This window comes from Tachysurus vachellii, chromosome 22 (assembly GCF_030014155.1).
Source record: "Tachysurus vachellii isolate PV-2020 chromosome 22, HZAU_Pvac_v1, whole genome shotgun sequence".
Taxonomy (NCBI): Eukaryota; Metazoa; Chordata; class Actinopteri; order Siluriformes; family Bagridae; genus Tachysurus; species Tachysurus vachellii.
Genome location: NC_083481.1, coordinates 5,515,139 through 5,527,500, shown reverse-complemented (window position 1 = coordinate 5,527,500; position 12,362 = coordinate 5,515,139). Strand labels below are relative to the sequence as shown.

Sequence of the window (12,362 nt, the reverse complement as noted above, 5' to 3'; positions counted from 1 at the left end):
ATCTTGACCCCCACTAGTTCTGGTGCTCGTCTGAGGACAGGAATTTAGCGCAAGACAATCCACTGCAATGCGGACTAAACCCTGTGCACTGCAGATAAGGTACGGCGTTTTTTTAATTTCCTGAAAAATAACGGTTTTGGAGATACGAGGATTCCGCCCGACAGCGACGATATGTTATATTCATTGGGTTTTGGTTGAGCCCTGAACAATAAACTCAATTCAAGAATACTGACTACATCTTTAAGTAATAAATCATGACCAGCTTTTACTTTACATGTATTAAAAGTTAATAGTAATATGTTAATTATTCTCTCGAGCAACCTGAATCCCTGTAGTCTACTTAAAGAAATTGGATTTCATCGCAATGAATAATAAATACAATGCAATTGAAAGAAAGATCTATTTACATATCCTGTTGACTGTAATATGACAAAGTGATTAATAATGTCTGTTATGGATTGAGTTAACAGTCATAAGCTTTGTCATGCGATGATGATCTAGTCAATTTTTGACTACTAATTTCCTATTTAAATACTGCTTGGTTTAATAATCCTATAGCTTCCTATTTTTCTATCCTGTTGGTCAAGTGGACATTTTCCGTTTGTTCTTATGTACTGATTCATGTATAACAAAAGTGTGAGTGGGTATGGCTTTCCCCAGGTGGGAAAGCGCAGTCTAGAATTAGACCTTCCTCTAAAACTATGTCCGGAAAAACCCTGTGGGTACACCATGTCTCAAACAAACAAGTGATCAGAATTATTGAGGGTAAAATCTTCCAAGGGGAAAGACAGATTCATGGAAGTCGAATCATTTATGAAGCTCTCATAATGACATGCAATCTACTGTACCTTGTAAATTTTGAACAAACTTTCTAGAACTTTTTAAAGGAATTACATGCCAATCTTCTGGAAGCAGCTGAATTAATATTAGCTAACAGTTGGTTTTTAACAGACGTAATGGAATAAAATTAGCTGGTGTTAAATTGGTAATCCTTCAATACTCAAGAACAAAAGCCGATTAATGCCTTGATCCGAGATCAGATTAAACACACCAACTACTCATGTTTTAGTCAACTCCATCATAAGAATATAACTGCCACAGTTCTCACAATACTCGAGGAAATGTTAACTGCTTACTTATGAAACACACTCATACTTTCTGCTGTATGTAGAATAATCCTAATGAAAAGTCTTCAGTTTCTTATGTAAGGAATAAAAGACTAGCAGACTTGCTGTTATAGGATCTGGTATATCCGACGATATATTGTAGAATATCTTTTATGTACAATTCCATTTCTATTCATTAACAAACTTTTTACATACCCTTTATCCAAAACAACTAACATTCATCTCATTGATATAACTGAGTAGTTGTATTAATGTAACTGAGGGTTTAAGGGCCTTGCTCAAGGGCCCAGCACTGGCAGCATGGTGGCCCTGGGATTTGAATTCACAGCCTTCTGAGACTAGTCTGAGTTAGTTCCTGTTGTTACTTACAATATAGCAACTATATATTTATCTCTTTTTTCATTCTCTTACAGTTATTCATAGGGTTTGCCATATCATAAGTTTTTCTTAATGACTCTGACACACCTTGGAGACTTGGAACATTAAATCACCATCTACTAATGTAAAAATTCACCATATCAACAATTACATTCTTCTATGTTAAACAAGATTATTCATTCATTCATTCATCTTCTACCGCTTATCCGAACTACCTCGGGTCACGGGGAGCCTGTGCCTATCTCAGGCATCATCGGGCATCAAGGCAGGATACACCCTGGACGGAGTGCCAACCCATCGCAGGGCACACACACACACTCATTCACTCACGCAATCACACACTACGGACAATTTTCCAGAGATGCCAATCAACCTACCATGCATGTCTTTGGACCGGGGGAGGAAACCGGAGTACCCGGAGGAAACCCCCGAGGCACGGGGAGAACATGCAAACTCCACACACACACGGGAATCGAACCCCGACCCTGGAGGTGTGAGGCAAATGTGCTAACCACTAAGCCACCGTGCCCCACTAAACAAGATTAAAAAAATTTAATTTTTACTATAGAATTTTTATTAGCTGACAGACATATTCTTATGTAAGCCATTACTACAGAAGTCATTACTACTAATGCATCAGAACAACAGAACATTAACATGATCTTTTAAGATTAGCCTATGACATGAATCATAACGACCTTAATGCTAGCTTATTATCATGTAAATACCGTCCTTGGTTAGTTCCTTCTTCAAGTAAAAGATCATTATAACAAAGTGTTAGAAAATGATTGCTTGATTGCGAGATATGAGACACATTCTCAGCTGAAGAACAAAAAAAAAACAACAACATACAAATCATTCAAATGCTTTCAATAATCCCAATGGAAAAAAAAAAAAAGAGAATATTTGATATTTGAAGATGGACATATGAACATGGGAAAGAAAAACAGCAGACAGCATACAAGCAAAGTCCTCAGCAGGGATTTGGTGTGACAGAAGGTGCCTCATGTCACTCCAGTGCTTTCCACATTAAAATGTCTCTCTGGGTGTGACATGCCTAACATGCTTAATATCTTTCACAGTTGCATTAAATAGAAAAGGTGTTTCTGAGTCTATTTTTATGTTACTCTGTGGAATATAATAATGGGGTCATGCTGTTTAGTGGCATTTGTTGCTGTTTTCACCAGCACGACTCACCCCCATCTACTCCACCCACTTTATATTAGAGCCTATTTCTATGTCATACAAGACAATTTAGGGGAATAACAAAAATTTATCAAAAAAAAACCTGGTTTGTGTGTCCATGTTAAGATGAATTCCTTCATCATGTCACACTCTTCAGTGGCTCATATGAAAGGCTTTAAGATTTTGTAAGTATTTCTGTTGCCAGCTAGAGGCAATATTTTCATAGAAAAGTTCCAAAAAACAAATACTTTTTGTAAATAGTAATATAAAATTTTAATGGATATATAAACGGATATATAAATTTGAAGGCGTTAACAAAAGTGTCCCACTGAAATCCAGCAGTCTTCTGCTAAAGGTATGAAACGCCAGTGTACTAGTAAAAAGTACATTTATAAATATACATTTATAACATTTATAAATATTTGGGTGTTTGGTTCAGCAATTTCATTTTGATCTATCAAATAACTGAAGGACTCAGTAATATTTCAGTAGTGAAATGAGGTTTATTGGATTAACAGAAAATGCGCAATATGCATCAAAACAAAATTAGACAGGTGCATAAATTTGGGCACCCCAACAGAAAAATCACATCAACATTTAGTAGAGCCTCCTTTAGCAGAAATAACAGCCTCTAGACGCTTCCTATAGCCTGTAATGAGTGTCTGGATTCCGGACGAATGTATTTTGGACCATTCCTCCTTACAAAACATCTCCAGTTTAGTTAGGTTCGATGGTTGCTGAGCATGGACAGCCCGCTTCAAATCACCCCACAGATGTTCAATGATCTTCAGGTCTGGGGACTGGGATGGCATTGCAGAACGTTGTACTTGTTCCTCTGCATAAATGCCCGAGTAGATTTTGAGCAGTATTTTGAGCAGTGTTTTGAGCAGCTCCAGCATAACTTCAACTTTGTGACTGATTCCTCAACATTATTCTCAAGAATCTGCTGATATTGAGTGGAATCCATGCGACCCTCAACTTTAACCAGATTCCCAGTACTGGCACAGGCCACACAGCCCCACAGCATGATGAAACCTCCACCAAATTTACTGTACGTAGCAAGTGTTTTTCTTGGAATGCTGTGTTCTTTTGCCACTGTGTATAACGCCCCTTGTTATGACCAAATAACTCAATCTTTGTTTCATCACTCCACAGCACCTTATTCCAAAATGAAACTGGCTTGTCAAAATGTGCATTTGCATACCTGCGACTCTGTTTGTGGCGTGTGTGAAAACGCTTCTTTTGCGTCACTCTCCCCTACAGCTTCACCTTGTACAAAGTGCGCTGAACTGTTGAACAATACACAGTGACACCATCTGCAGCAAGTTGATGTTGTAGGTCTTTGAAGGTGGCCTGTGGGCTGTTTTTGACCGTTCTCACCATCCTTCACCTTTGCTTCTCCAATATTTTACATGGCCTGCCACTTCTGGCCTTAACAAGAACTGTGCCTGTGGTCTTCCATTTCTTCACTATGTTCCTCACAGTGGACACTGACAGCTTATATCTCTGTGCTAACTTTTTGTAGCCTTCCCCTAAACCATAATGTTGAACAATCTTGGTTTTCAGGTCATTTGAGAGTTGTTTTGAGGCCTCCATGTTGCCACTCTTCAGAGGAGAGTCAAAGAGAACAACAACTTGCAATTGGCCAACTTTATATGCGTCAGAGAAAATAACTTTTCTCATGATTGGATGCATCTGTCTATGAAGTTCAAGGCTTAATGAGCCACCAAACCAATTGTGTGCTCCAATTAATCAGTGCTAAGTAGTTACAGGTATTCAAATCAACAAAATGGCAAGGGTGCCCAAATTTATGCATCTGTCTAAATTAATTTTGATGCATATTGCACATTTTCTGTTAATCCAATAAACCTCATTTCACTACTGAAATATTACTGTGTACTTCAGTTATTTGATCGATCAAAATTAAATTGCTGATCCAAACACCCAATATTTATAAATGAAAATCTTTAAAATTGTAAGGGGTTCCTAAACTTTCACATACAACTGTATATGCAGATTCTGCTTGAAAGTGGTTTAAAGATAGACTCTGTTTATGATAATTCTAGTTAGCAGGATAACTTAAGTTCTATGCTAACTTCTGGTGGTGGATCTTTGTGTACATGGGTGGGAATGGGGATGGACTGAAGGACTTAATCAAATCATCAAATTTTATTTTCTTTGTTATTAACTCGACCAGCTTAACCATTAATTTAACTAATTTGTACAGATCTTGCCTAACACACCTAAGTTAAATAAAACATGCTAAGGATCAATTGTCAGACAATTGTCAGCTCAAATAGCAAGAGCTTTAAAGATGCAAAGGTAATTCTGTTTTTTTTTTTTGGAGTCACCTTATTTCTGTCGAGAAAGGTCATCTTTTGAAGCAGGAATTTTTTTTTCTTCAGGTAGAAAAACCACCATGAGTGAGTTACAGTCTATCAGCACTATGTGAAGAAGGTTGACAAGATGAAAGCCCATAAAACAGAAATACACGTAGCGTAAGCTGGCTGACATTAAGAGGAAAAGGCCATGTCTTATCTGAGAATGCTGGAGGGATAAGCAAGTGCAAGGTGGAAAAAGGAGGAGAAGGCAAGAGCAAGAGCAAATGTTTAGCATTCTGTACGGTCAAGCCTGGATACACAGCCTGGATGATGTATACAAATGTTTTTTTGAGCAAATTCTCCAAGACTGCAGGCAGAATTTTGACAGAATTTAAGTCCACCCTACCAAGTAAGTCAGATTATGCCTGGTCCCTGAGTCTGTTTGTCTGGCCCAGATTCTTTGTGAATAATACATGTTGGGTAGAATGTCACGACATTCACACAACAGGACAAAAATATATCGCGAAGGACTGGTACGATCAGCCTTGGGCGACTGTTGTTTTTCTAATTCTGTGCCTCAGGGTGAGTCTAACTTTAGCCAGATTCACATCACATTTTTCACACTTTGACAAGGTCTCACTAGCTCTGACTCTTTATTCGCAAAGTGCCTCAGGTGAAACAATGGTATGAGCAAAAGAATCTTCTTTTGAAGGAATTTTGAATGTGACAAACAAAATCAAGGGATGAGCTGCTTTTAAAAGGTTTCTGAACACCAACGCCAAGTTTTTCACAATACAACTTCTATGAAATAGACTGAGCAAATATCACCGATCCTGTTCTCAGTAATAGGTAAGAGTAAACTTGTTTGTGTTTGGGCTACAGGTTCCAGATCGATCCTGACAAAATGCTGGGCTCTGCTTGCTGGCAAATTACACAGTCTAGGTCAAATACGTTTGAAATTACATGGGTACGTTCCTGAAGATGTTCACCCACACAGCCAATCTGTCTGTTACTTCCTTCTCAAACGTTCCAGCCAACAGCTTCCTCATAGCATGTGTAATACATGGTGTATTAAACTAGACTCTGTATAGCCTTATCACATTATTTCTAAAAACATATTATAATATGAAAAAATTATATTAAAAAATATATTAAAAAATATATAAATATACTAAAAAATAACATTTACCTAGTACTACAAAGATACTCATTATACTCAAGTCAGTAAGAAAAGAAAAAAAAAACAGTTCTATGGTAAAATAGTACTAATCAGCCAGTACTGCAAACCTAACAATACTCCTGGCAGACAGATTCTATCAAGCATGTTTATTTACTAAATTTACTACATCTAATTTACACAACTCAAAACATATCACCACTCCAGCCTGACTCTCTATAATCTATATACAAAATTATATGAAAGAATTCAAATACAAATAATACTCAGTCAGTACTAGTGAAAAATAATGATGCTAGAGTACTAAGATATTCAGGATAATCGGGAATTAAAAAAAGGCCTTAGTCAATACTAGAAGAAAAAAGAAAAGAAAGAAAGAAAGAAAGAAAGAAAGAAAGAAAGAAAGAAAGAAAGAAAGAAATCAGTATTAACAGTTGAAAGATTTTGTCAATAATAATAATAGAAAAAACTTCAAGAAAAAACTTCAGTACTTCAGAACTTAAATTTAAAACATCAGTACTAAAAAGGTAATCCTAAAACTAGTGAAAAATAATTTATTAATAATACTAAACTCCACATCACTACTAAAGAAAAAACAATTACACTCATTCAGTCCTAAAGAACTAATTCCCAGCCAGTATTAAAATTCATTAAAATTCTATTGTAATAATAATAATTCTATCTAGCCCTTAAAAATAAAAAATTCAGCCAATCAATTATAAAGAAAGAAAATATTATATATAAACAGTATAACAGCCAGCATTTTTTCAAAGACAGTCTTTTTTTTAATAATGACACAATAATGATGATTGCCCATGCTAGCAGTATGTCTGCTTAAGAGTAAACAGTATTGAAGAGAAAAAATCGAGTGCTCAGAGCAAAATAACCGGAAATGTTAAAGCTCAAGCCACTGAACGTATGCAGTGAAAGAGGAAATCAAGACCGAGCAAAGCAACCCAGACCCCGCTCCGCATTACTGACCCTCAATCTTCTCAAACACACACACACACACAAAAAAAATAAAAAAAACTGCACAGTTTCAGCTGTAACAGACATACAGCCTCTCCTCTCCTCTAATGGACAACAGGAAAAAGGAAACTGTACAACCCTACAAAGAGAAATTAGCAAATCTCAGAAAAGAAAGAGTTTCTATCCACACATATTAAGACGTGTGACTCATGATCAACAGAGCCTGATGGACGCCAGAGAGCTTCAGAAGACAATCAGAGCCATTATACAGTATAAGGCACAGTTCAGCTTAACAGGCCAAAACTCCGAGCTGAAGAAAAACATGAGCAGCATTAGCTAACAAAAGTTCATGATTTAAATTCATATTATAAATGTCTATGGATTTTCTAAAAACAAACACTTTAAAAGACACGTGCACTAGCGCTGGAAATATTTTATGTATACAAAAGCAATAAATATATAACTGAATGTGTAAGATCTTAAATTTGAAATGATCCAGGAGATATTTTTCGAAACACATTTTCTAAACTTATCGACTAAATATTCTGAATATTTTGGAAATCTAATCTTAAAAGCAAAAAAGCTTGTTCTAAAACATGCCAAGAGTTAACAATTTACTGTCAAAGTCATAAGTTTACACACCCACTTGCTGGATCTACAAAATGTTAATAATATAAAAGAAATAAAAGGGATCTTATTCTGTTGTTTTGAAAGAGGACATAAAGGTAATTGGTGTGAGAGTAGAGGATGCCGGGGATAGAGTTAGGTGGAAACCAATGAAAAAGAAAAGGGATCTTAATCTGTAAATTGCAGACTGTTGTATTTATTTCTGACAGGAAAAAGGTATTTGAAATTATTATTCTGATGGACTGTGTGTAGTGTAACTGTGCTCAGGTAAACGGGCCAGCACAACGGTTTTCGAGCTGCCGTTATCGGAAAGCGAACAAACACCTTCTGACCGAGCATGTGAAGCACCCAGGAGCAGTGAAAAGGCAACACCACACCGCTGCGCCAATGTGTAACAGACAGAATACCCCAGTGAGGTGGCAAACTTTCACAAATAGCCTGTTTACTGAAGATCCTCCAACAACCTACATCTTTTTTTTTTTTTTAATCCTGGCAGACAGATTCTATCAGGCATGTTCTGATAAACAAGCACTGAAACAAACACCGGGTTTTGACGAGTTCCAGACAGTGCATGGCCTGACAGATGACAGTTTCACCACCAACTGCTAAGGAAAATTTTCCGTGGAAAATTTACACAACGCAAAACATTTATCACCACTCCAGCCTGATTTGTAGGTCAATGCATGAAAATAGGTAGGGAGCAAAACAGATTGAGATGTCCGGCGTGTGAAAAAAATTAATGAGTGTGTCCACAGGAGGTATGCTGCCCCTAATCTTCCTGGCATAACTAACACGTCTGGAGATACGTGTACATGTACAACACGGGAACACAGAAGGTGTCAGACAGCGCTGCAGGAAACAGAGCAGGCAATTAGAGTGAGACGCTCCTGGAGAACAGGGAGGGCATGGATACACACTTGCACACACTAAATCTCATACACACATTCACATTCGCACAAGAACAACCATGTCACTTGCTTCGGTTCCTCTGAGCTACCGAGGTCTTTAAAGAGAAACTTGACCTCTGAAGGCTTACGGGAAGGTCGTGGACCGTGCAGTAAACAAAAAATTTCTACATATTGTTTACTGAGTGTTAAGGAGTCTTTCCTTCTGTAAGTAGGTTTTTTTTCGACATTAAAGCCAGGGTTAGAAGCTCCATAAATTCTTTATTGATGCTGTAACGAAGCAGGCTAAGGACTCACCCCTTTCTCTCAGAGTCGACCAGGACTCGCACCAGGATTCCTGTAACTGCAACCAGTATGGGGTAATGATCCACGCTCTCCAGCCCTGTACACACACACACACACACACACACAGATATTTAAAAAGAACAAATATGGCACCTTCAAACAGACAAGTGGACGAGGAAAGGTTAACGAACACTTCATGATTAGTTGTAGTTAATTATGTTATTATTATTACTATTATTATTGTTATATGAAATAATATGAGGTAAATCAAACCTTTCATAAAATTTATACAAAAAATGTTAAACTCTTACCAACTCTTACCAAAAAACTACAAGCAACACAAAGCAAATACAAGTTAGATGCTAGTTAGGAAAGTAAACTAAAGCACAGTTTCTGATACTATACATAAAACTATAGAACTAAGCATAGATATTAAAAAAAATAATAATAATAAGGACACCCTTATATGATTTCATCATTTAAATCATTTCATACAAAATTAAGCAAATGGTCCTGTTTTTTTTGTTTGTTTGTTTGTTTGTTTGTTTATTTTCTTTTTTTTAGTTTGTAGTAGTCTATATTTTTATGAAGTGTTATGGAGACATTCCTAAATGAGAGACAGATAAATAAAAATAAATAAATAAATAAATAACATTTGAAATAAAAACAAAACCTAAAAAATATATATATAAAATGTACATAATATAATGTAAAAAAATATATTACAATATAAAAAAAGACCCATTGGGACAAAAAATAAACAATTAAAATGTGAGAAGAACAATACAAGTGTAAGAGCCTGAATCTACTATTTTGTTCAGTCTGCACCTCCAACCTGAGTCTGGATTGCAAATGCTACCTTAGAAAGAAAGAGAATCCGTCTCCGTGTCTATTTTCAGCTATGTGATGCTGGTTTGTCTATTTTTAACCTAACAGACCTACAGTCTGTTTGGGATGTTGAACTGGAGTATGTGATGGTATCTGTCTGCAGTGTGTAAGGTTTCTGTAAACGCTACAGTACAGAATCTGCAGTAGTTAAGGTCACTAATCCTTTGTTAATAGCTTCGGACTCTCTTCTTTCTCGAATATACAGTAGTTTGTCTCTCCGGGTAGATTCAGGTCAGACATAGGTTTGATTCACTTTGGTGTCCTTCAGGGTTCAGTCTCGGGCCCCTTCCTATTTGCTATATTTATATTTTGGCCAGGTTAAAATCACACGGTCTTAAAGGTGGGGTGCACGATGTTTAAAAGCCAATGTTGACATTTGAACCAAAACAAACACGCCCCTAATCCAAATGGGTGTCACCCCTGTTTTTGCTCCGCCCCACACATACATACGTAACCCAGGCAACTATTATGGCGGAACCTTCTGGGGCAGCTGACCGAGGGTATATTTTTATCAATAAATGAACTCAATGAGTAATACTATGGTAATACAAATGTGTTTTTGTAGTACTGTGTGTTGTACCGTGAAATGTTTAGCTCCATTTCACGTGGAAGACGTTCAGTTCTCTCCAACGCTGGAAAGCTGATCCTATATTAACACGGTTCCTGCTTCTTGCCTTATCGTAAGCCTTTCTTCGCTTTTCGTTTTTATCCGCCATGTCAATGTTTCAATCGCTTTCGGCTAATGTGAGACATGCACAGTGGACACTCTCTCCGCCGCATATTGACAAGACACGCCCCTTTCTGCTCATTGGCTACACGTTTGTTTTGTTTGTCGGCCCGACTCAGCTTTCTGAAGCATTTCTCAAACTTCATACACCCCACCTTTAATGATCATTTTTCATTTATTCTAAACTTGGTGAAAATTTAGTAGTCTTTTATATTGTATACGTCTTATATTGAGCTTTTCTTTGATATTTTCTTTGATTTCTGAGAGAAAATTATAGATGGCACTGTGTGTGTGTGTGTGTGTGTGTCTGTGTGTGTGTGTGTGTGTGTGTGTGTATTAACCGTAAAAAGTGTAAAGTAATGCTTGTAAAGCTGTCTCTTTTCATTTAAACCTTGGATAAATCTGCTTTGAGTTTAATTTTTTTTTTTTTTTTTTTTTTAAAAAAACCCTAGGATTTCATTTTTTATGTGAGTTTGTCCTTTGATCCAAGCATGTGCAGCATACTGTTAAAATGGCCTTCTTTCATCTCAGAAATATTACAGAATTCCATCCTTTGGAATCTTTCTCTGTGGTTGAAAAGATGATCGATACACATTAATTATTGCAATGCGATCCTTGCTGGGGTCTCGAAGAATATAATAAATAAAGTGCAGTAAGTGCAAAATTTGGCAGCTGGAATCCTTAATAGGTCCAGGATAAGTGACGACATCAGTCCTGTTTTGGAGTCGTAGCACTGGTTCCTTGTCAGGACACAGATTTCCTGTTGATTTTAACATCCACATGCTTACATGCATACATGACTTTGCATGATCTCTTTAGTACTTTGCGGAGCTTTGAACCCATTATACACCAAAACATACAGTCCATCCAGAATTTTGCTGAGGATTTTTTTTTTTGTGGTTGTTGCAGCCAGAAATGTTTTATGCTTTTTTTTTTGCAATGCAACTTAGAGTTTATTTTCCGGAAAACTACTTGAATTAGTAAAGCTGCAAGCACAGGATTCTTCTTACCAGTAAAATAAACTCCTACCAGTGAAGCCACATGTGTAATTACTTTTGCTGATAGCTATACTCACATATGAGACACGTTAATTGAATATAGCTTTTGCTGAATGCATGTTTTGATGACATCACATGACGTTTCTTGGCCCGAAAGTGCAGAAAAAATCTACAGACATTTTAAAACATTGCGTTAAAAGCAACATAGCAAAATCCTCTAAGGAACTGGTTTTATTCTTAAGCTCCAAAACTGGACTGAGGCACAGTCTCTTAGTCTATTTAAATCGTGTCTATTTAGGCTTTAGAATTTCTTTAATCATGAATTAGTTTTTCTAGCAATTAGCAATTATTGTTGCTATAATTACTTGGAATTGTATTTTATTATTAATTGATTTCATGCAGTTTTATTTACTTTGATTCCTGTCATTCTTTTATTGTTTTTTTTTTATCTGTGTAAAGTTTCATTATTATTATTATTATTATTATTATTATTATTTGTTTGACTTTTAACTGTAGTGCAAAACTTAAGAAATCACGTCAGACCGCAAACATCTTAGAAGATTGAATACAGATTTAAATAAAGAATAAAAAAGGAATTAAAAAAAAGAACATTTAAAAAAGGCCAGACAAAAAGTAAAAGAAAAGTAAAAAGTAGAACAGGTGCTAATGCTCCTGCTGATTTAGCATGGATAAACACAATTTGCAGCACAATTTAACTCAGCGTTTACAGAGAAAATCACTGCGGATTCCAGCAGCAGCGTCACAAAGGCAATTT

General features: G+C 36.4%; 1 protein-coding gene across 2 annotated transcripts in view; it reads right to left on the bottom strand.

Moving 5' to 3' along the window:
• The window catches only part of LOC132838048 (E3 ubiquitin-protein ligase RNF123), a 146,369-nt gene that overhangs the window by 75,255 nt on the left and 58,752 nt on the right, over positions 1 to 12,362 (bottom strand). For both annotated transcript variants that reach the window (XM_060858153.1, XM_060858154.1), the window contains exon 35: positions 8,987 to 9,071. In XM_060858153.1, coding sequence (XP_060714136.1) covers positions 8,987 to 9,071 — 85 coding nt within the window. The remainder of the gene's footprint in view (positions 1 to 8,986; positions 9,072 to 12,362) is intronic.